Source organism: Liolophura sinensis, chromosome 6 (assembly GCF_032854445.1).
Source record: "Liolophura sinensis isolate JHLJ2023 chromosome 6, CUHK_Ljap_v2, whole genome shotgun sequence".
Classification (NCBI taxonomy): Eukaryota; Metazoa; Mollusca; class Polyplacophora; order Chitonida; family Chitonidae; genus Liolophura; species Liolophura sinensis.
Window position 1 is genome coordinate 20,294,076 of NC_088300.1, and position 24,146 is coordinate 20,318,221.

The 24,146-nt window shown below is 40.1% G+C and overlaps 1 protein-coding gene across 1 annotated transcript; it reads left to right on the forward strand.

Annotated features, from left to right (window-relative positions):
• The first annotated feature begins 9,213 nt into the window (after positions 1-9,213).
• Positions 9,214-9,891, forward strand: LOC135466985 (protein phosphatase 1 regulatory subunit 12B-like). Its single transcript, XM_064744739.1, has one exon. It carries the CDS (start codon positions 9,214-9,216, stop codon positions 9,889-9,891), a length of 678 nt encoding a protein of 225 aa, XP_064600809.1.
• The last annotated feature ends 14,255 nt before the right edge of the window (positions 9,892-24,146 follow it).

Genomic DNA, 24,146 nt, shown 5'->3' on the forward strand with positions numbered 1-24,146 from the left:
TGAATTGGGCTTACTTGTCTTCAGTAAGTCGTCTCAGTAAAGCAGCACTACATAAAACGTTAGACCCTAAGTACTCTCTCACTCACTCCATTTTCCAACGCGCCAACACAGATCCTTTAAGTAAGCACGAGAAGCCTCTTTGAATGCCGATATATTGTCTTCATGTCACTTTCCCGTGTCTAAATCAAAATAATAGTAGAAATGGAAGAGGTTTGGATTTGGGTTTTCAGAACGAAGAACTGGCAGGATTCACCGGCACCACGCATCTAACAAAATAAACCCACGGGGTTAACGAAATACACGTAAATCTTAACACATAAATATCTTTTTGAGGAGCCATTTTAAAGCAAAAGTTAATCTATATGAAAACATTCGTCTCTTTTCATGGTTTCACCGCAGTCTAACCAGGAGATAACAGAGATGGACTTTAAGGCCATTGACACAAAATCGCACAATACGTTTCGACAAGATTACAGGCATGATTTGAAGAAGACGGCTGGTGTATCCGGTCTAGCGCGTGGGTTTACCACGAATGATCAAAGGCTTGCTGGAGCCTGAAGTCGTCTGAAAGGCAATAAGAAATTCCGCACGCCGTGGGTAACTATGGCAACACCTAAGATAAATTGGCGACATTTTTATCAAGATCACAAAGACATATTGACTGATTTGGTTCCATTTTTTTACTGGCTTCATATTGTGCGCGCAAAATATTTTGGCAGCGACATTTATAATAACTTATTTATAACACCATTAAACGGGGTGCCCACAAGAATGTTGTGTTCGCCCAAAAGACGTGAAATATAGTTGATACCTGATGCAATGATGCGTTTACCAGATAACATTTTTATTGGAACCATATCTGTAGGTCTATTGATTTTCTTAGCGATCATGTGTGAGGTGGCCACCGTGGCTCAGTTGGTTTAGCGCGATAGCGCAGCGTTTACGACCCAGGAGTCTCTCACCAATGCGCTCGCTGTGAGTTCAAGTCCAGCTCATGCTGGTCGTACGTGGGAAGGTCAGTCAGCAACCTGCGGATGGTCGTGGGTTTCCCCCGGCTCTGCCCGGTTTCCGCCCACCATAATGCTGGCGGCCATCGTATAACTGAAATATTCTTGAGTACGGCGTTAAAACACCAATCAACCATCAAATAACGTAAAGTAAGTACGTAAGGTAAGTAACTAATAAGTACATGTAAGGAGAAGCAGTCAATAGTCTTAAATACTCACGGAATGATGCGAGGAATGTTTTAGACAAATCAAATCATTATCTAAATCATGTACCAGGCTAGTTCATAATCTGTCGTGAATCAGAATATGTAACTGCAACTGTTTTGGGGATTTGTAGATTTCCCCGCTTTCCCTACTCGTGGTGCCTAGGTGACAATAAGCTGCCGACGACGCTTGTGCAGACGTTTGCGCAGTCTAAAGCTCGGCGTCCTCGGGAGACTAAGACCCAACTCAACGCAGCTTGCGTCACGTAGTAAGTGCCCGTGTGTGCAAAACAACGACGCAACTCCACTAGAGTTGTATTGTATGCCGTCCAATCTTATAATCGTCTTGCCATCAGCGACTGTGCGAACAGTTGAGTTGAGTTGCGCCTTATAGTTGAGTTGCGCCCTCATGCATGTATACCGAGCCTTACCTTCGTTCAGCACAGACCCGGACAGCTCAGTTGCTACAGCGTCCCATTTGGCGGAGTGGATGGGGTCTCATTCGTTCAGGACCACACTTCTTCCAGTAATGCATATAGGTAAGTCACATGTAAGAAAGTTCGTCTGTAGCTTATAAACTTGACACTCCAGATTCCTCCATCCACAAAACCGAGCGTCATCGTGTAAGTGAAGTGTAGCAACAATCTGATAAATGAAATAAATAAATGAACACTCCTATAGCGAGGTGTAGAAAGACAGAACGCAACGATTGTAGAAAGAAACAGAGCCCCCATTTGATTTCATAGGATATCATTGTGTTCGGATTATTGAGCACATAACTCATTTCTTATTGTGTAGTCTTCTTTAGATAAACCAGATGACCACGTAAAATTTTACCATCACCGCCTTAAAGAAGCTATGTAGTTGGGTCGAGTGTGTTTTAGAATGTAAAAAGGATTGAGGTAAATTCTTTTGGTTCTGTTGGGTTTGTTCGGAAATAAAAAAGAACCCAAGTAGGAAATCTGACTTAAATGTGACATAACAACCCTCCCCCCCCCCCAAAAAAAACAAACATACAAAAAAAAAACAACAAACGGACGGATGAATGATGTGTGTGCATGCATCTCTGCATGAATGAACTGAGTTCTGAATTCATTCCTTTCATATTCAAACGTCGCCTGCGTCATGAACGCACAGAGGACATAGATGTTTAGACCAATAAACCGCCTTTCATTCATTACTTTGTTTTATTACTTTTGTCAGAATTTTATTAGAGTAGCCCTCGCTTAGACAGACTCTGAATATTGACTGACCTTATTGAATGTTGTAATCCAGCCATACCTTCTTGTTTATAGTACCAGAGCAGGCCGCCTGTAGGATAACTAAAGACTTGGCACAGGTGTAAAACGGGCGATACCGCTGATGGGCTACTGAATATATGTGAGAACGTCTGTGTTTAGAATATGAGTTTATGCTTGTCCAAGTTTTTGTCTAAATGCAAGACTGAATGATCAACTTTGAACATGTTTATGAATGTGAGTGTCCGGCTTCAAATGCTCCCGTTACCAGCCCCGATAGCACAGTTGGTAGAGCGTCCTCTTCGGGACCGGTAGATCCAGGGGATATCCTAGGTCGAGTCACACCTAAGACCTTAAAAGAGGAAGTTGTAACTTCCTCGCTTGGCGTTCAGCATCAAGGGGATAGTGCAACGACTGGTTGACCCGTATCAGTATAATTGCTCTGGCGGGACGGCTTACTTACCTTCGGTAAGGCGTCTCAGTGAAGCAGCACTGGATAAAAGAGCGGTGGAAATCCGTCCTGCAACAAGGAGGCACATTACATGCACCCTAAGGATTCCTTCGTCGTCATATGGCTGAAAAATTGTTAAGTACGACGTTAAACCCCAAGCACTCACTCACTCCAATACTCCCGTCATAAGGAAATGGTTATCACCCGTACTTTTAATGGCTGATCTCGGCCGTGGGAAGGTCTGCCAGCAACCTGGTCGTGGGTTTTCTCCGTTCTGTGCCGCGTTTCTTCCCACTACAATGCTAGTCGCGGTCGTATAAGTGAAATATCATTGAGTACCAATAAAACACCAATCAAGTAAATAAATAAATAAATAAATTTTAATAGCTGCATACTGTTTCACAGCTGTATATTTTTCGAGCGGTATTATCATTCAAGGGAAAAACAGCAAATGTGAAACACAACAAGACCTAGCCGAAATAGTGTGGCGTCTAAAAGAAAAAAGAAATTCGGACGAATTCCTGGAGCTCTGCTCAGTAATACTGCCTAATTTCGCTTATTACGGGCTAGAGTATGTATATGTATCGTGTTGAGCAACATCGCCACGATTGGGTATATGTCTGGTAAACGACAAGCTCTAAATTATGTGCCATGCTGCACAGTTTTAATATACTGACTAAAAGTATGAATCTTAAAGCGTCTTTCAATGATTGTTGAAATCTACTTCGTTTGACATGAACCCGTGCTAATTTCTAAGTAAATTACGCCTGTTTACACAGACACATTGCAACAGTCTGATATAGGTTTGAACCCACTATGCATCACCTTCTCCAATATATGCCACGTAGTTAAAAACTCGCCAGTATTTTGAAACTCGTATTCCTCTTGGACTCGTAGAAAACAACCCTAACTGAGATACATATAAATTGAGAGATGCCAAATTTCACCTATTGCGTGTGCCGGAGCCTCTCACTCGATGTGAGTTGAAGTCCAGCTCTCGCCGGTTTCCTCTCCGTTTGTGCGTGGGAAGGTCCTTTAGCAACCTGCGGATGGTCGGGGGTTTCCCCACATAAATCAGTATTGCAGGTGACCATCTGTAAACTACCACACTGTCGCCGTTGCTGTGGTTTTACTCTATTTTTGTAGAACGTTGTACCACCCGTATACGTGTAAAAAATACTATGCTTCCAAATGCATCGAAATAAAAGTTTAGAATGACCGACAGATGGTTTCCCTATACAGTGTCCACATTTGAAATACCAACCTATTTATAGCAACTGCTGCATCTGGTTGTGATCAGATTGCTTTACTCAATTCCTCAAATGCATGTTGGACACTTTCCCTAAGCAATGGCACTGTAGATAGGTATATCGAATGCGCGTTGGCTGCCGCTGATTTCTAGTAATCCGATTGTTGACTTGGCATTCATTGATCAGCACTTTTAAATGCCATTTCTGTGGGTCTAGCGGAAAGAAGCCTCCTAATCCAGCTACATTCCTCTCTGTTGGAGGAAATGGGTTTGTTGTTGATCTCTAGACACATGAACGCAGATAAGGTAACGTCGGGGCGTGACTGACTTCCAAATGAATGGAATCGTTAGTGACGTTGGGGAATCCCTAGTCTGTGGAGGCTCGTGGCTGTCGCATTGCCTCCGCGATCGAAACCACACGATCGTTCTTTCCAACGGGCCTAATGAGAAAACCTTCGCGGTCAATATTTCGGGCCGAGTGATGGACCTATCACCAACATGAGCTGTTTGTTCTCACGTATACCTTCAGCTTTCACTTTGTACCTGAAAGACTACAGATCTTTTCAGTGGTCCCCGAGCTCCGTCTCTGTGACTCAAAGCGGATTGATAAGAACAAGTATTGATGTTACTGATTCGCATTTCAGTCCATTGGTATGTACAGGAAACAAGACTTGAAATGAAAATGTGTGATATGCCATGAACAGCGAATGTAGGGTTAATTTAGCTGGGATATATTTAGTTCAGGCGATTTTCCTTGAGATCCGAAGTAACCGCTAGCCATGATTGAAGTCAGTGATTAAAATACTGTATTACGAATAATACAAAATAATTATTTTGGTGAAATTGTGGTTTAAGTACTTTATCCTTGTTTTTGTGTTTTGAAACGACGCTTTGCAAAACCGTTCACACCAGAAGATGTAAGAAAACACTGAACTAGTTGTCATGAACACTTCATCTGCTCTCCCAATAAGCACTCACTTAAAATAAAGCGGTGCTAGTCTACTGGATGGTATGCGCGGTTTCCGATATTTTCCAGTCGGAAAACTGCCATATCAACATGGTACCGATTACAAATACACGATGAGTCTGGGGCATGTACCGCTCAGCTTTTGCTAGGTATGAGCACTTTACTTGTTAAACACATTCTGATTGTCACAGACTGGGAGGTGGGGGTGGGGGCGTTTTGTAATGGCGTTTTCCGCCCCAATGGGGAGATGCACACCAGCCAACGCTTGTTCATTACCTTTGATTCAAATAAAAATACAGACGTCACACTGGGTCATATTTCTAGAAAAATACATGACAAAGACTCTTAGTACATATCGTATGCCAGGTCGTTTGAACACGTCCGTGTGTCTTGCCAAAATGATCTAGTGACGTCGAGATTTTAGTCTTACAGTATTTTTTTGTAGTGTGGCAAGCATAAGGGGTATAATTAGCCGAGTCGTCCCAGTAAAACTTGTTCCAAACCAGAACAGAAATACTGGATGAGGCCGCGGTTAGACGCGAGTCTTCAGACGTCAAATAGACAATAGATGTTCTAACACGTACGAATGTCTAACAGACGTGTAATGGTTCATCACCCCTGTACAGCACAGAGGTCGTTTAACGTCTTGAGGTCGTAAGTTCAAACCTTAGTCTTTGCCATTTGTTTTCTTTTCTGACTGACCAGGTCATGGAGTTTTATGGGTGAGTTTCTATCCAAAAGAAGTTGTCACGCCCACGTTTGTCCAGCACACGTGCATAAACTAGACGTACAGGTGAATTATTAGCAAATTGTAATATTTCCACGCTTCTTCTGAACAGCATTAAATTGAAAGACAGCACCTGACTAGTGTTTATGTCCACTGAAAGACTACCACTCAAAATGTCTGAAACCCACAAGTAAATATTTATCTACATTTTCTTAACCTAGCAAAAGTTTAGTGAAATGTCGTCTTGACACAGCTTCAGCACGTCTTTCATTATCGAGGGCAAGGTGACGTCACGTTTACTCAAGCTCTCTAATGTTGAAAGCATTTTCCGTGCAATAGTCTAAACAGTAGTCTATGGCAGATAATAAGTTCTGCACTTTGGCGATGAAGCCTTAGTGATAAATGTAGTTGAAATGGAATGAATATTTCTTCCACTGGTTGAATTGTTGATACCGTAGGGCTACTATATCATTTACAAAGAACTCCAGCGACCCTGTTTACGTAGTCTAGCAGCAGATGCATGGTCAAAACATTCCTGGTTCAGGTCGTAGCCCACCGAGGGGTTGTGCTGATGATTTTGACCCCTATTAAATGTTTACAAAATTGCAGTAAGATTGTTGACTAGATTTACGCTCATTCTGAAATAAACGGAAATAAATCTAAGCAGAACTGAGGCATTCCTGATTCGACTGTCGCTGGATTTTATGCTTCAAATCTGTAGCGGTGTCTTCTAAGATAAAAGCAGTGCTGAAGTGGTTATCGCGGACGTCAAAGAAAGCACCTCGGCTTGAAGACGGCGTTTTCATAAATTTACTGTATTTTATGAAAGAAATTAGAAAAAAGCAGGAAAATTTAAATTCTTCAGCTGTAATAAAAATTCAGAGAAAAAAAATATATCATAACATTTAATTCATTTTAGTCGTTGTCCGGTGAGATGCCGTTTTCTCATTGCCATAAACTTTCGAGCATCCCTAATGAATTTGCACTGACTCTGACATTTGTTATTTCGAAACTGCTCACTAAACGCTAAAATGAACAAAAAACGTGTTTTTGGCGAGATGAATACGCTTTGGACCGAGACGGTAGGCTACCGCTTGAAATAATTTGCTTGAAATAATTTGTTTTCGGCTACACGTACCTAAATTGTTCTAAACGATCTCAAAATGATGCCCTATGCAGTAGTTTAGTGTTAACCTGTGTAACTTCATGGAGTGAATGGGCAAAGGCTACGTCACAGCTTAGGCCGTGCAATCTGATAGCAACGTGTTTGATTGGATAAAATTCTCACGATGGCTGCCTGGACTCCCAAGAGCCATTTGTGTAGTACTGTCATTTTGTTCTACATGTTATTCGGTGAAATCTCATTAAAATAATAAAGTATGATATTGGTATAGAAATCTTGACTATCCGGCTTTCAACTGAAATATGTTTTAGCCAGGTGCTGTCTTGTCCTATAAGTATACAGTTGCACACCACAATTTAACAATACTGTGAAAGGGGAGGGGATGTGGGCACCGAGGCCTTGGTGGTTAGCACGCCATCGCGGCCCAATGACCAAGGAGCCTCTCACCAATGCGGATGCTGTGAGTTCAAGTTCAGCTCATGCTGATTTCCTCTCCGGCCGTGCGTATAAGTGAAATATTCTTGAGTTTTGAGCTTTGAAAGGTTTGGAATAAAATGACCCTTTCGGAAGGGGAACGTGATGGTCTGGCCAAAAAAGCAGTCAAACAGGTCTTTGATATATAGATATGATAGAATAAGAATAAGTCTTGACCACTTCATTCTACACACTTAATTGATCAAAGCCTTAATTCCTTATCTCTGTTTTGCGGTTAATCCATAATCCATGGAGAGGAATATCGGGTGAACACACACTGATATGAAATGTAAGCTTATACGCCGAGACTATGATTTGCAAACATATGGAAACACATACATGTATTGTTTTAAGACTTGGCCAAATGGTTGAGAAGCCGTTCTATTAGTGGGGGCATTCCTGTTTTTCTCAAACATAAATAAAGCAAGTGATTTAAATGCGATAATAAAGACCTGAGCATATGAGCTTGAGTTTCCCCAGGCATGTTCATCTCTGCAGTATGTGTACAAAAAAACAAAAAAAACTCTATGCCTTAATATGACAACTGATGAGGCTGAACGGCTGTCAGCATGTGTGAATCATTGTATTAACAAGACCGATTGCAGACGTGATGGATGAACCTCTGGTGCCGTATTGACCACTGTACACTGTTTAAAGCATGCTTAGAGTATACCTGAGACAGACGTCAGACTGCTGAGACAGGGGAATTGAAGTCAGCCGACATCAAGCACCTGTTAGCTTGTCCGGGGCCGAGGGAGACACAAAACTAGGAATTGAATCAGACGCTGACACTAATAAATAAATTGGGGGTTATGATTAAATCCGCAAATAAATATTAATAAAAAGGAACTCCAAAGCATTGTGGTGGAAATGCGTCCTTAATTCACGTGAAATCCGTTGAGAAGTGAAAAATCAATAAACGGATGGAAATAATTAGGGCAGTTTTTGCGCATCGTCGAGTTTTTTCATTGGATCAAAGAGGAATAGGAGCAGTGTCCACGGCCAGCCTAGCAGTGCTGTGCTGTGGGTTATCGACTATAGGTTCACTGTCACCGTCTCTAGGAATTAACTGGTACCACAGCGGGGCTGGCAACGTCTTGAAAGTGGCCAAAGGAACTAGGAAATCGTCATATAACTGTATGAGGGATGGTTAATGGTTAAGAACACAGATGGACAGATTATAAATAGCCTGGTGACAGCGGGGAACCCCCACAACACCTACTCTACTGGCCCGCGAATTTCACCTGATATATACATATAGGTGTAACAATCGTACGGCGACCACCACACGAACCCGGATGGTATGGCAGTGGCGTGAGCCTGTAGTACGAACTGGGATCACTGTTTCTCTCTCTCACTACATGCTTGTTTAACAGACAGCACTGGTCCGTGCATTTTGCGACTCTATATACTACGGGATATGGAATATCCTCGGTGGCGTGTCACCTGTGGCAATGCCAGTATGAATACCTTGCTCAACATTTCTGTGTCTTTAACATGAGGTAACAGGGGCCTATCCCAACTAATCCATTCAGCCAGCTGTTATTTCCAGAAGAGCTGATCGCTGGCCTGTACGGAATGGTATGAGCTAACCGGCTACATTTATAGTGCTCTTCATATACCGGTACTGGTTTTTACTGAGCAACACACTGACAGCTATTCCTATCTCTCTGTAACAAGTATACGGCGCACACAAGCCCATTGGCGTGCAGGAGGATGCGATCTGCCAGAGAAAGCGTCGGGTATTTTTAGCGAGAAGCCTCATCTCACCTACATGCATTTGCCTACCCTTGTGGCTTATGGGAGTCTGCCTTACCAAGGTGTTGTAGGCGCGACCTGTCACATGGCAACGGATCGCCGGAAAATCAGTTTTCCTGCGGACTCTGTCCTGACGTCCGTCGTCCAGGATGGGGATGCTGTAGAACTGATCAAACTTCTCGGTCCTCCAGGAACGGTGGATGTCAACCAGAGAAACCACGTGGGATTGACGGCTCTTCACCACGGTGTACTGCACAACAACCTGGACGCCGTCAAAGTCCTTCTGTGCCAAGGTGCTGATACGAACGCCCAGGACGTGTATGGCTTCACACCCTTGCATACGGCTGCAGCCTGTGGCTTCCTACACATCGCCAGCCTTCTTATACTGTTTGGGGCTGACGTCCTACTACAGACGAAAGAGGAGGAAATGCCTGTGGATGTTGCCAAGGACATCGAAATTGTGCGCTTGTTAACTGAGGTGATGTATCCCAGACTTCATAAGGAGGTGTACTACAGTTCTCTTGCCAAGACTACACTAATAGAAGTGACCCGAATAATGAAATGCTTTACAGAATACGTGATACGGACGTGTGCTGAACTAGTTCAGAGCGTTCGAAAACAAAACCACAAACCTGTTGACAATGGGGAATCCCCGTGTAAGGAATCGTCTGAAAACCACTCACATCAGGACTGAACTAAACAGAAAACATATGTTTCTATATTTACGTCAACGAGGCTTAAATTTTGTCTACTCTGACGCACAGCTATGCAACCATGTTGTGTTTATCTCAGAACCATACATATCCAACAAATTCACCTGGATAATACTTACGTGGATAGGTAATACTTTAACAAGTGTTAGTGGAATACAAGTGTTGCACTGTTGAATATAAAACGTACTTGGAGAATATTTTTCCCTGGATATTGTGTACAAATGGAAAACAATAGTGGCAAAATTACAACTGGACACAATTTACAAAAATGTCCCTACATTTATGGATATGTTTTATGGTCAGTGTTTTTGTTTTCTGTGCTACAGTTCTGTTTTAGCTATCCAGAACATGGTCACGTCTAAACCGTGTTTTGTGTAAAGTGATATCAGCATGCACATGGCTTACATGAGAGTACATATGGCGCCCCGTGAATGCACTCAGCTCTCTGTAAGTTACTGTCAGTAAACAGGTTGTTCACGCTGCTCTATACCTTACTGCGATAAACGGTTGTATTTTCAGACTGCTGTCCTACATACTCATGTCAGATGTATACACAGACAGCGAAGGTTTTTTAACAAAGCTTATATTGTCTTCAAACGGCTTGAGGTTAACGATGACCATGTCCTATTCACTTTATGTTACCACATCTACATTCATTTAGGTAGCGAAGACGAGACCGGGTTAGGGGCAGCTGTAGTATGTATTTCATCGAGCCTGTAAACATACTTTGAACCATCAGTAAACATGACTCGTCTAATCTCACAAGAACTGCCTTTTCAATGAAAGCAGTGGTAATTCAGTTACATGGATTTGATCCAGTTTAATGTCATATGCTATGTCGTGTTTACGCAGGGTCGTTACCCGAACCTGATATTGATGTGAATGAATCTATACATATCTGTATATTATGTCGAATATTATTCGAACAATTAATTTGAGTTTAATTGCAGGAAAATTATGAAAGACATCTTTGAAGTACTTATAGAGGTATAAGTACTTCATCCACGAAGAAGTGAAAAAAATATCTTTTGCATCAACGAAGGAAAAATTTACAAATCTATACCAATTAATAAACACTGTATTTTACAGTTCTTTATGATACAACAATAGACTACTTTTTGAGGGTTGAAAATTATAAAACGCAAAGACTTATAAAGGCACTGTTTTTAAAACTAGTCAAGAACATAGAGTAAGTTTTGTACGTCCCAAGAACAGCGGCTCTGTTTTAAAAACTAGTCAAGAACATAGAGTAAGTTTTGTACGTCCCAAGAACAGCGGTAATTCGAGATAACTCAAGTAGTATAGCCCTGTTAGCTGGAACGCAATCCCCTTGTGGCTGCCCGAACATCGCATGCCGACAGTATGTCCATCATTAAGCTTAATGTGCCCAAAGCAAATCAGCCTGAGCCAAGTGATTTGGCTATTAAAAAACAATCGCCAGTAAAACGATACGGATTTATTAACTGAGAAGTATGAACCACCTGCGCCGTGGGATCATCTGCAAGCCTTTACCGTTGAATAAGGTACAGATTCATACCGTTATGGCGATACCATGGAGAATATTCCATCACAGGTGCATGAGAGCCTGCAATAACGGCAAATCGCCCGTAATTATTATCTCTCCACCGAATGTCTAAATGACCGCCTCATAGCTCAGTAATATCTTCCATCCCCAGGCCCGTACAAGATCCACGAGCAAGGTCAGTTTGTAGGATTACTGCGCATAGCACAGTCTCGTCATACACAACACGGAATTGTAATATCTTCAGGGAAGGTTAAAGTTAGATTAGGAATGCACCATCAGAAGTACTTTTGTTTGTCTTTTACCCTTGTTGAGAATATATGTATGTAAGGAAAATAATGTATTATTTAGATTTCCATAATGTGAATGAAGTACACGTGAGGTTACGGTAATGAGGAGTAAGAGATAATGTTGATATCTGTTAACCATGTTACTGTATGTTAAGTCCTGATGAGGTCGTTGTGATAGAGTTAAAGTACATGTAATAAAAATCGGTTTGAATCGATCAGTAAATCTATCAATTAGTCATTACATTTTTTTTTCAGTTAGTAGAACTAACTGAAGATTAGTTTACTGTATTTATCACTGAACTCGTTCTACGCGAGTGATCACCGCTCAGTTGGGTTATCATGCAGGTAAGCAGAAGAGCTTAGATTGGAGTGACCTACTTGGATACCATGGTCCAAGGTTGTGAAACTTCGTGAACTGTGAACTGGTTATTGTCTTAAACTCCGTGTTGTGTGCATATATCTCAGGCTTGGGGAACTCCATTTGATTGAGTTGAGATAGCTTCATTTGTTGATACTTTCTTGTGTTAAATATTAACTCTCTTCGGAAGCATATTCAGATCTGAAGACAAACTGATCTCTGTTGGAAGAAAAACAACTGCTATAGGCTTTTAAGTAAATCCACGGTTCTTCACATATTTTTAATGATGTGGATACGTATTCTTATGAATCCTTTGACATCAAGAAGAATCTATGAGAAAGCCAGCGGTCAGTATTGTTTTCTGTGAATCATCGATCGAATCCAAAGTCAGTAGCTGTAGTTTTTGGTATACACGAGATCAATGCAGCAGAATAAATGTGAATGGCTTGAAACGCCAGGTGTTTGATGTGCTGTAAAATGTGATGCTGAGAATCGAACGATCTATTACCAACATGTAACCATATACACAGCGCAGGTTTTTTTGACGCTATTTGTGGCATGTTATTTTTACCTCCCGATAAAGATATTGTTTTTGTAGACCTATGTACACAGTTGCCAGGTCACTGGACTATTTAGTCTGAGATCGAATAGGCCTATCTTACTGATGACCAGCCAAGCAGTAACCCTAAGTCGCACAGTGTTTATAATAATCTGTTTATCTGGTCCTATAGGCCTACACGTACCAACAACTGGTCTTCGTAATGTGCGTGTGTACGTACAGTATGAAGCATTATTGACATGTTTATGGTCGTGGGTTACCTCCGAGCTCTGTCCAGTTTCCCCCTTCCATAAAGCTGACCACCATCATATAAATGAAATATTCTTGAGCTGGTATGGCGTAAAACACCTTTCAAATAAATATTGACTATATTCTAAACAAGTTAAAACTGACAACGCATAAGAAATGATCAGATTTTATTTGCAAAAACTCAACATTCCGAAAAAAAAGATGTTTTTTTTTAATATACAAGTAGTATTAGTCTCCTTTAAACAAACTTTGGGTACACTTAAAGCCATAAACATTCCCACCAGCCTTGTAAAGCAGTCTTATTTCTATAAGTAAAAATAGCATGCATAAATGGTGAGTAGCAAAAAGTATTTTCAAACCGGCTAAGTTGACACTATATTGGTTGAAGTCCGGTTTACTAAGCTTTTTACTTACCATGCAGAATACGGGCATATTTAGAGTGTTTGGAATTTAGAATTTATGAATATCTAGCTGATATGGTGGTTATGCTTCAGGTTTTAATTTGATTTTCAGACACCAATGGATTAAGTAGGAAGTTCGCAATTCTGTCACATATTTTCAAGCCAAGGTGGGAAACGCCCTATGTAAAATAAAACGTGCAAATGCTCTCTGCGAAATAAGGTTGATTTTTTATAGTACCAGCCGTACAGCTGAATGATTATTCTGGAAACTATATGGTAATACTTTTGTTCACGAATGAATTGATTAATGAATGATCGATGGAATCAATCAGTTAGGTGAACATTTGTTTTCGAGGGACAGTGTGTGGTTATCGGAGGTAAACAGAGATTAGACTGTGATGTTTCTACTGACAGCCATGACGGATAGAGCCATTCATGTCGTGGCAAATTCATCTATCAGGGTCCGGTCATAGTATGTATAACAATTGCACCTTACTGTACTGAAGAGCAGATTGCCCGAACATGTCCGTCTTTATAGAAACTAAATGTCTATTCACCGTGAGAACGGAATTGCTGAGTAATTTGATATTTGTTCAACATGTCAACATAATTAGGCTGTTAATAATCAAATTGCTACCATGTAAATGTCTATGCCTATGCTGGATGGTCAGGATGCATGGATGGCAGTGTGGGAATGCCTTAGCGGTAGTCATCCGGATTTGTTATCACAACACCGCTGAGCTGTTCTGGTGCAGTGAAGCTTCCTTCATTCAGCATGTGTGTGTGTCTGTGGAGAGCGTTATTGGTGGTGCTTTTTAACATGCCTTCATGGTCTTATGTCTAAGGATGAGCACACGCATTCTGATAGTTTAGGTGAGTTATTATGGGGGTATCGATTTTCAGATGTTCCCTCTAGAAGTGATTTATCCCCACCTGTCGAGTTACGCGTGGCACTTTTACTGGTGCTTGCTGCTCTCACAGAAACGTTCAAGGAAGTCAAGATTCGACTCCATATATACAGTTGACAGTTTATCCATAAACACTAGAAATAATACTAATCATCTATAATTATATAAGTTTAAATCAATTTATTACATGTTCTATTTAATTTCGAGAGGTCACCTATAAGTGCAGTCTATCATTGTATCTTCCTCGCCACCTTTTTATTTATTTATTTATTTGATTAATGTTTTACGCCGCACTCAAGAATATTTCCCTTATATGACGGCGGCCAGCATTATGGTGGGAGGAAGCCGGGCACAGCCCGAGGGAAACCTACGACCGTCCGCAGGTTGCTGTAGGACCTTCCCACGTACCTCCGCCTTAGACAAAGCATTAGCGGTATCATCTGTAATGTTATGAATGCAGTACCTTATAATAGCTGTGGTTGTGGGATGTTGGTGATCATGGAGAATCGATTACATACGGATCATAATGAATATGGTTTAGCTAAAGCGATGATTCAGTCCCTTGGTGTGGTTTTCCCTAAAGCTTCCCGTTATTGCCATAAAATTGTGGAAACAGCTGTCGGTTATTATTCCTTTGTGGCCAATCAAGGAGCGTGGAACATGTTACTTTCATACTTCCTCTGCCTTTGTTCATCCCGCAGACACCGACATGAAATAACCCCTATGGGAGATAGCCCGTGAGGGCTTTGTCATGATTACCTTGTCGTCTTATCAGCATGTAATAAGAGCACATCAACAACGATGGCTACCACAGCTTTTCGTGCAAGCAAATTCTGACACAGATGAATAAAAAAAGAAAAAAGAGAGACAGAAAACAGAACATTAGTTGACTTTTCAACAATTTCTTAGAAATGCAGTATTCTTTCCATGACTCTAGCTTTATTTGTTGAATATTAGTCATGGTTAGTCAATTATACGTCTTCACTTGATCTAATACCTTTCTGCAACTTCGACTTCTATTTAGCCTTCTATTGAGTTAGGATGTCGTACATCTATCTTTTTGACCAACGTAGTCATGTTCAGCAAAACAAACGGAACCCTATTTCCAAGCTTTCAATGTTCTTTACAAAACAAAATATTGTGACGAACCGTAAATGCGATACATATTTCATCTCTATGGATATAGTTTTATCGTTTAGGGCAACATGACTGAAAACTGTTGACTGTTGGTGTGCACGCAGCTTACCTGTATTTACTTTATTTTTATAGGCCTTTAATTACTTTTTTAAAGAAATATTTCATAGTACAGTATTCTTAAGTTAGGTCAAAAAGGGTATTTACAGACATGAGATCAACATCATTAGAAAATTTGGATTCCTTGTAAAAAAGAATAAAATGTGCTCTTCAGAATGTTATGGTTAAAGCTGAGTATAACTGACCCTATAAAAAGTCGAGAACTTTTTAAGGTGCATCCGATGACTACAAATCGTGAAATTTCATAAAGTTTGTGTACTATGTTAACTTTCTACAGATTACTCTACATCTCAGTTTTCGTTGTTGTCACTGTGGTTCTGCTGCATTTTATCGCATGATTCAATAGAGCAATCCACACGTAAGCACACTGAAAATTTTGATCATTGTCAGCATATTTGCACTTGCGTCATTGTTAAATGGACAGGTTGTGCAGGTTTGGAGTTGAAATTCTGTACTTTGTTGATATAAAATATCTATTACAGCTTAGCTTCCTCAATTGTTTACTGAAATTTTCGATGAGAAGAAATGGCAGTATATATAGCTATTTTGTATATGACATGAAAGCCGTCCGAAATTAAATAAGGGATGCTGAATCTCAGCAGAAAGTCAAGATTATGAATACAATCAAATAAGTACAGGATAGAGAGCAAAACCAGTGCAGAGACGACAGTGATTGTTAACAAATGGTCACACGTAACATACGGTGAAATACCAATTATTAATTTATCTTAGTGTTCACGTCAACGCCTAAACAGTAGCAAATTACAGGCCCCATAGCACCAAGGCATAAGCAGATTTAGGTATGTGATGCAAACTACAGTTACGGAAGTTGCAGACTATTAGACGTCACTTGTCTAGAATAACTCAAAATGCCGTGGGGCCTTAATATTTTAGTGTTACTTTTCATCGAACTACAATGAAAAGTAAGACTTCATAAGCCGATAATCTCAAGTCTCCTATAATCCTGGAAACGGCTAATCCGGTTTATTTCCACCATAATGTTGGCCACCGTCGCAAGAATAATCGAATGTTCTTAAGTACGGCGTCAAACGCCAATCAACAATTAAATAAATAAAACAGACATGGGTTGTTTGTAAATGTAGAAAAAAATATTTATATAAAACATTTTTATTTATTTTCCATCACACTTTTCTGATTTGCAGCGTATAGACTTTAAATCCACGAATTCACCCTGCGTTTTATCATCAATTCTAGAAACCAAGTTTAATATGACCTAATTTTGTGTGATACATGTGTCATCTTTGCCTGATTGGCATGCATTGCAAATACGTATTCAAAATCACGGGATATGCTCTGATCGATGAATAACCCGAAGAACCTTTTCCAATTTATTCACTGAACCAAAGATACTACACGTAACAATGTCATAAAAATGGGATAACAAATCAATGAACAAATGGGTTTTTTAATTCCGTACATTTATGCACCTTTTTAAATGTTTGATCGGATATTTAACATTTTAACGGACAATTTATCACACCATGACATGTCTGTGTCCTTGTTTATTTGATATTTCCCCCGAAGTTAGGATCAAAAGATATCGACCTTGGTGATTGCCGGAAGCCGATTGCTTGGACGTCTTCAACGTGGGCGAGCTTGAGAGGAAGCTGTACAAATAACTGTCTGCAAAGCATTAGCACAAAAAAGAGTAAAGACTGAAGCTAGACAAATGGCGACAAGTCACGATGAGTTCTTCGTTCTTACGGTGTTTCAATGGAAGAAATTGCCCACAGCCATGCTTCGCCCAGCATATGGCAACGTCACAACGTTTCTGCCAAGCACCAGTATCCATGTAAATCAGCGTATGTTCATGGTTATCGACTCAAATCTGGTTATTTCCTCCCACATGGCGGAGATCTAACATAGATATTTTAGCACTCATTACTAGAAATCCCAAATTATACGATAATATGAAAAATGAACCAATGCCAGATTTTCTGTGCCGGGTACAGAATGGCATTACGTGTTAGCAAAGGATAACAAAAGCAATACCAAAACAACAATTCCCTGTGCACTAAAACATACATGTAACTGACTATTAACGTGGGATAATATTTTCTTAAAATTAAACCATCCATAATCTGCAATAATGTTTGCTTTATTGTTCCTTTCCCCCATGTAATGCAAATTCAGTAGTAAGAAGGGGAGGTTTTTATTTCTGTATAGGATACTTGCATTTTGGTGAACATACATATGGTGAAGCTACACCCATTCATACATTAAATATAATGTTCGAGTTAACGTCAGATTCGAGTTAAGCTCTTTACGAGCACTGCTGCATGTTACTGTTTCGACCCTATCTTGCTAGACTCCCACTGTTTGATGATGTCGCCGGATGTTTTTTCGCTGTATGACTGCCAGCTATGCTTTTAGTTTCCGGTGCTGTCTTCATCGCATCCCGTTCTTCTGCAATGTTTTCTAGCCATTCACGCGATGACGGCACGGATGAAGGGATCTTGGTATCTAGCCCTTCACCTACCAGTGCTGTTCTGTTCTTTAAAGAGATTCTACTTGTCGGCAGTTTTAGCGTATTAGCCTCTTCCATTGATTTATCACCACCCATAGCTGCACCTCCAGTTCTATTTGTCGTTTCAGGACTTCCATTTGATGGTTCTACCCTACTTTTTCGAGACCATTTCCGCCTTTTTTTCATTTTTATTTCATTTGAATCCTGAATTACTCGACTCGGATGATGGGAACTTTTATGGTAATTCTCCACGTTCTCTTCATCTTCCAGTTGGAAGTTCCCAATGAACATTTGTGGCCGCTTGATCTCTGGTTGAACTGATCGGCTTTGCGAGCTTCCGCTTACTGGAGAACTGATGGACACACGGATATTTTGTTTACCGGCCTCCGCTGTTGTTTTGTTGCCCATTGTTAGGAATCTGTGCGTCGAAACAATACCTGAAATAAGCGAAAACCAATATTTTCTTTCAATTCCTTTGGTTTTGACGACTTTATCATTTGTACCTCCTAAGTACGCTTACACCATAACCATTTATGTTATGACATATATCTCCAGTACTCTCCATTACCTACAACACACAAGACATCCGGTAGTAATACCGCATCCAGTTTCTGTAGACCCGCACCGGGAAAATCAGTAGTTTTCCTGTCCTCTTGGCCGAGTCCCGAACAGTAGCTAACATGCACCAACGTTCTGGCCCTTAAAGATAAACGACTAAAAAGACTTCTTATGAACTCACTGGCATTGTTTGTCAGCTGCTTGTGTTAAAATTACCACAACAAACGAGCTGTATTGATTATATGATACAATAATGTCCCAGTGGTAATGTGTAATGATACTATTTACGGAAACAGCTTATAAAAAGGGATATTTACGGAAACAGGTTGTAAAAAGGGATATTTTCCTTTCATCACCGAAATAAGCAAAAATCAAGTTGGCAGATTAAAGAGAATAAAGAGAATCAAAATATAGACATACATCACGTATAAGGATAGCATTTAACGCAAATCTTTATAACAAATATTCAAATGTGAAATGGCTTACAACGATCTTGGTCAACACTTTTGTGTTGTCATGAAAATTGCCAATCCGAAATATGATTTAAGTGTCGTCATTTTACATAAAGACATGGAACTGCATACTTCAAAGACAAGTGGTCAACTGCAAATTTATCTATTTATTTTAACGAGGTCAGCATTAGAGTGGGATAAACCGGGCCCGGGGAAACCCACGATTCTATTCGGAAGCTATTATGTACAACTGTAAAAGGCTTCTATCTCATTCAAGCCGTCTCCATAGAATATACCGGTATATCCGAAGTCTGATTCTCTCTATGCAGAGATAGGATTTAGCAGAACACAACTGGTCTGAGCCAGTAAACTCTAAGTCAAAGAGAATGGGTTTGCAATATAATCTGCAGAGAAACATAAACAAAATCAGCAAGCTGGCAAACATAACATGCAGTGAAATAATCTGCAGGGAAACAACATAATCGGCAGGGAGACAATATAATCTATAGGGAAACAAGATAATCTGCAGGGAAACAATATAATCTGCGGGGAAACAATATAATCTACAAGGAAACAACATAATCTGCAGGGAAACAACATAATCGGCAGGGAAACAATATAATCGGCAGGGAAACAATATAATCTGCAGAGAAAGAACATAATCTGCAAGCAGGGAAATATAACCTTTAGGGAAACAATCTGCAGGGAAATAACATAATCTGCAGGGAAACAACGTAATCGTCAGGGAGACAATATAATCTGCAGGGAAACATAAACAACATAATATGCAAGCAGGGAAATATAACCTGTAGGGAAACAATCTGCAGGGAAACAACATAATCTGCAGGGAAACAACATAATCGTCAGGGAAACAACATAATCTGCAGGGAAACAACATAATCTGCAGGGAAACAATATAATCGTCAGGGAAACAATATAATCGGCAGGGAAACAATATAATCTGCAGGGAAACAACATAATCTGCAGGGAAATGACACAATGTGCTGGTAAACAACATAATCTGCAGTGCAGCATACTCTTCAGATCATGGTGCATACAATTCTTTACAGAAAGATAATTTTAGACAGCAATAACTGTGTGAATTAACCGGCATCTGATCTTTTAACATTGACATTTAATGGGAAGGTTCTTTGGAACAATTACTCGATAAGTCTCCTGAAAAAGGAGAGAATGAGTTAAATCAACCGATGTCTTTAAGAGGCAAATGATATACCAACAACGTCAAAGAATCTACATACAAACATCTATTTACTAACCAACCTCTCTATACCGTCATGTAACTGTATAAATAAACGGTAAGCGACCTGGTTATTTTAGAGGCATTTCCAAGAGACTCTCCCAAAATATCAGGGTGGCGATATCCTGGTACATTCACACTTGAGTACACCAATGGGTTTATTGGCCTACAGCTGTCAGTTTGGCGTGCACGTCAACACAAGACATGTTGAGACAGGTTGTATAATTGGCGATAACACACTGATATAGAGGAACATATGGTTGATTGGTTTACCGTGTTCATTGCATGCTGAACTTATGTGCCTAAAGCAGTTATTATCTCAGCACGAGTAGCGTCGAATATGACATGGCGAATTAGCACAGTTCTTTAATGAAAAAGCCTCTGGCAAACCACAGGGTAAATAACTTATACAGTGCAATATAAAACTTGGGTACACCGAACACTTTGCACAATGAGTTGTTTTGCTTAGGAAATAATGTATAGCAATACATATATCCACATGTCTCATATAAGGAATCTGGAGGGGCTATATATTTACCTATTGGTATTGAAGCCGTTTGTGTTCAATGACTCTTCTCTTATAGCGATGCAATTAGGATGATTGGTTTTCAAAGGCTCAGGCTTTTTGCTTTAACACTACTTGAGGCTTTGGTGGTATAACAAACGCTCCAAAAAGGCCACAGCTTGGTCGCTTAGATGGCCTTCGTTATATATCGGGATCACAAACCAAAATGATAGCATACACTATAAGCTCCAAAGATCTGTGCGTCAGATGTAGGCAATTGCATCAAATACTTGCCAGTTTTTATTTGTGTATTACGGACTCATTAATCTCCTTCATCTCCGCAACTTATCGCTATCGAAAAAGTAAAATTTCTTGACTTCGTCCTCAAACTCCAATCAAACATACATTGTGAAAGTGCAATTTCGAACTGAACTGCTGATTCAGCATGTCAAAAGTCAATGTGTCAGAGGGTCAGAGAAGATTTAACTTGTCGAAAATTGTCGATGTTTCCTGCAGTATCAAAATTTCAAATCCGAATTTTGTTGGTCCTTACTTCCAGTTAAAATGGTTGTTTTAATAATTAACAACAAATGAAATACATATGACTAACAAATATCCATAAATAATATCTAAACGGATGTTTAACTAATGTATCTGTGCGAATGGGACAGTCAGGTATACGAATAATTAAATTCCATGCAGAGAGACAATGGGGGATATGCGTATCTCGTCACAGGTGACGATTGGTAAGTAAGCACTCATTTAAATTTAAAATTAAAATCCGCTGATGACTATGGAAACACCGTTATGCTGGTTTGTAATGTTATGAAGTGCCAAGCCCTTTGACTGCACAAAGGCCTATACCGTGCACAACTGCAGGGATCATTTCTCCTCCGAGCAGTGATGGTGACGAAGCCACGCCAAAAGAAAACAATGACAATGTATTTCTAATCCCATAAAGGTAGGATAAAAACTCACCTTGCGCAAAGTCTTGTAGCGTCGCGTCTCGGTGTTACTACGTATACAGGTCTATACGCTGATCAACTTGTTTTGTGCGTGGGTCAACTCTGTGAACCATTACTTATTATAAAGCGACGTAACTTGAGATAGACATTAGATTTTGTTCAAACCTTTGTCGTTATTTCGGAAACTTTGAAGGAATAGGTGTAAAAGAATCCCAACTCTAATGTACCGGTGCTGACGGTTATAATACAAAAGGCGAGCTACGAAAGCATAGTTACGCCAAGTAAATATTGTATTACTTCAAATTGGCGGTCCTTTATATAAGTGGTACTCATTGCGTTGGATCATCGAGGCAAAGCGTTGTTCTTATGACAAATAAGGTCACAGACTCGAATCAATCTTTATTCCTTTATTCATGTGATTATTGCTTAGCGCCATGCACACGAATTTCTCACTTATACGATGGCGGTTTTTTATGTTGAGGAAACCAGAGGGCCCGCCGTAAACTGGCATGTTACTGAAAAGATTTCCCGCCTGTGATATACAGATATGCAAACAACATCCTACACTGCGCAAACGGCCACGCGAGCGTCATGGACCGCTTATTGCCATCACGGAGTCACAAACAGCGAGTTCGAGGGAATCTACAAATTCCCTGTCCTAACTCCTAGAACCGATACTGATTCATTCCAATTTAGAAAAACACAAACAGGTGCTGTTTACTTTTGAGCCAAGAGTAGCCTACTTCACACAACATCTACATGTAGCTTCAGGTATTTACAAATTCTCTATGTTTCACAAAATGGATTGGATAAGCATGCCAGAGCCTGTGTTAGAACTTCTGGGTTTCAAGATTCCAACAAATATCTCTCGTTTCTTTTGTTTGTTGAATGGTAGAAGGCCTTTTTAGACTAGAGGCTTTAGATTTTTGTTTTTTTTTTCTTTTTTTAGTATCCCTGAATAGATTTTGTTTATCCTTCTTACCCCGTTGCCTAATGATCCAAACTTATTAAACGTACCACAAATAGCAGTACTGTCCCCTAGTTTGATAGAAATCGTTAAAGTATGAAGTAAAAAAATATGTCTTTTGGCTGTTGGGTATACACCTAGCGCGAGGATCGTGGATTGGTCAGCCTCATATGTGATACGTGGATTTTTTATTCGTAGCAAACACACATACATTTATCCATATAATACCAAGGGAGACAATCATATCAGTCTTCGACTCATACTCCCGCAAACAAATGCTGATCTCCCTTAGACATACTGTTGTACACAGTCCGCGCGTCCAGCCCTTTGTTAACGAGCCGTCTACCACAATGGACGCTCTATGTTCATAATGGCAAGGTCCAAACCCCCAGATATGACAAAAAAAGAAGAAAGTACATAAAGTAGGAAATCATGCACAGAGAGGCAGTCAACAATTGGTTTAGGCGGATGAATTAAATCAGTGTCTAAATCGTGTACCATTTAAGTTGTCGATGATCAAAATAATCCTCTCAGCTGCGCGTGTATTGCAACATGTTCATACATCCAGCGTGGCGACCTAATTCAACACGATGAAGATACATTACCCTCGCTTGGGTAAGCGGAATTAGGCACAATTAGAATTAGAGTGCCAGAAATTCTGGATGTATGTATACGTGTGTATGATTGGGTTTTACGTTGTACTCAAGAGTTGGTTGGTCAAATGACGACGACGGCTGTTTTGTTGTGTCAGTGCAGCCGCCAAAGACAGCAAACATGACATTGCAATCTCATTATACTGACACCGGACAAATCAGTCTTGCTTCATTACATTCCAGCCATTTTTACAGCCATTGGTATGACCTGGTCAGTTTTTGCTGACAGATCTACCGACTTCGAAGCGGACGCTCTAGTCAGGCCACCTAAGCGTGTAGATATTCTGGATTTATTTATTAAATTCTTGGAAAATGATGGCATTGGGTAGAAAATACTGACTTCTTAAAATTCTCCACCTATCGACACAAATTAAGACACAATACAAGCCTTTTGTATTCCTAGAAGAACATTTTCGGCTCTTCTGGAAAAAATTAGTGTCCAGATAATTACTTTTGATGTCAATCAAATGTTCCAAGCTTAGTAATGTTTTCCAGAAACATAAAATGTAGTGCTCTAGATGCACACGAGGTGTTCTACGTTATAATTCAGACATGTCAGAAATAGAAAGAAACTGACTCGCTTGCACTTGCTATTTCTCGCCGCAACGTGACTGAAACATTGCCGACATCGCCTTTAGCCACTGTCACTCATTGACATTTAGCACATAATTAGGTCATGTATATATTTGCTTTTCATAACGAACATAGCGAACGTTTCAGACATGGTAGAATACAAATTTAGATATGTGGCATTAAGAAACGCTTAAATACGTTGATTTTATGTTTTGTATATACATACATATATTAGTTTACATGGCGACTCCATTCCATGGAATGATTTGCGCCAAA

Bases quoted from the DNA above. Each gene is read 5' to 3' on its own strand.
- LOC135466985 (XM_064744739.1), top strand. From the start codon at position 9,214: ATGCATTTGCCTACCCTTGTGGCTTATGGGAGTCTGCCTTACCAAGGT.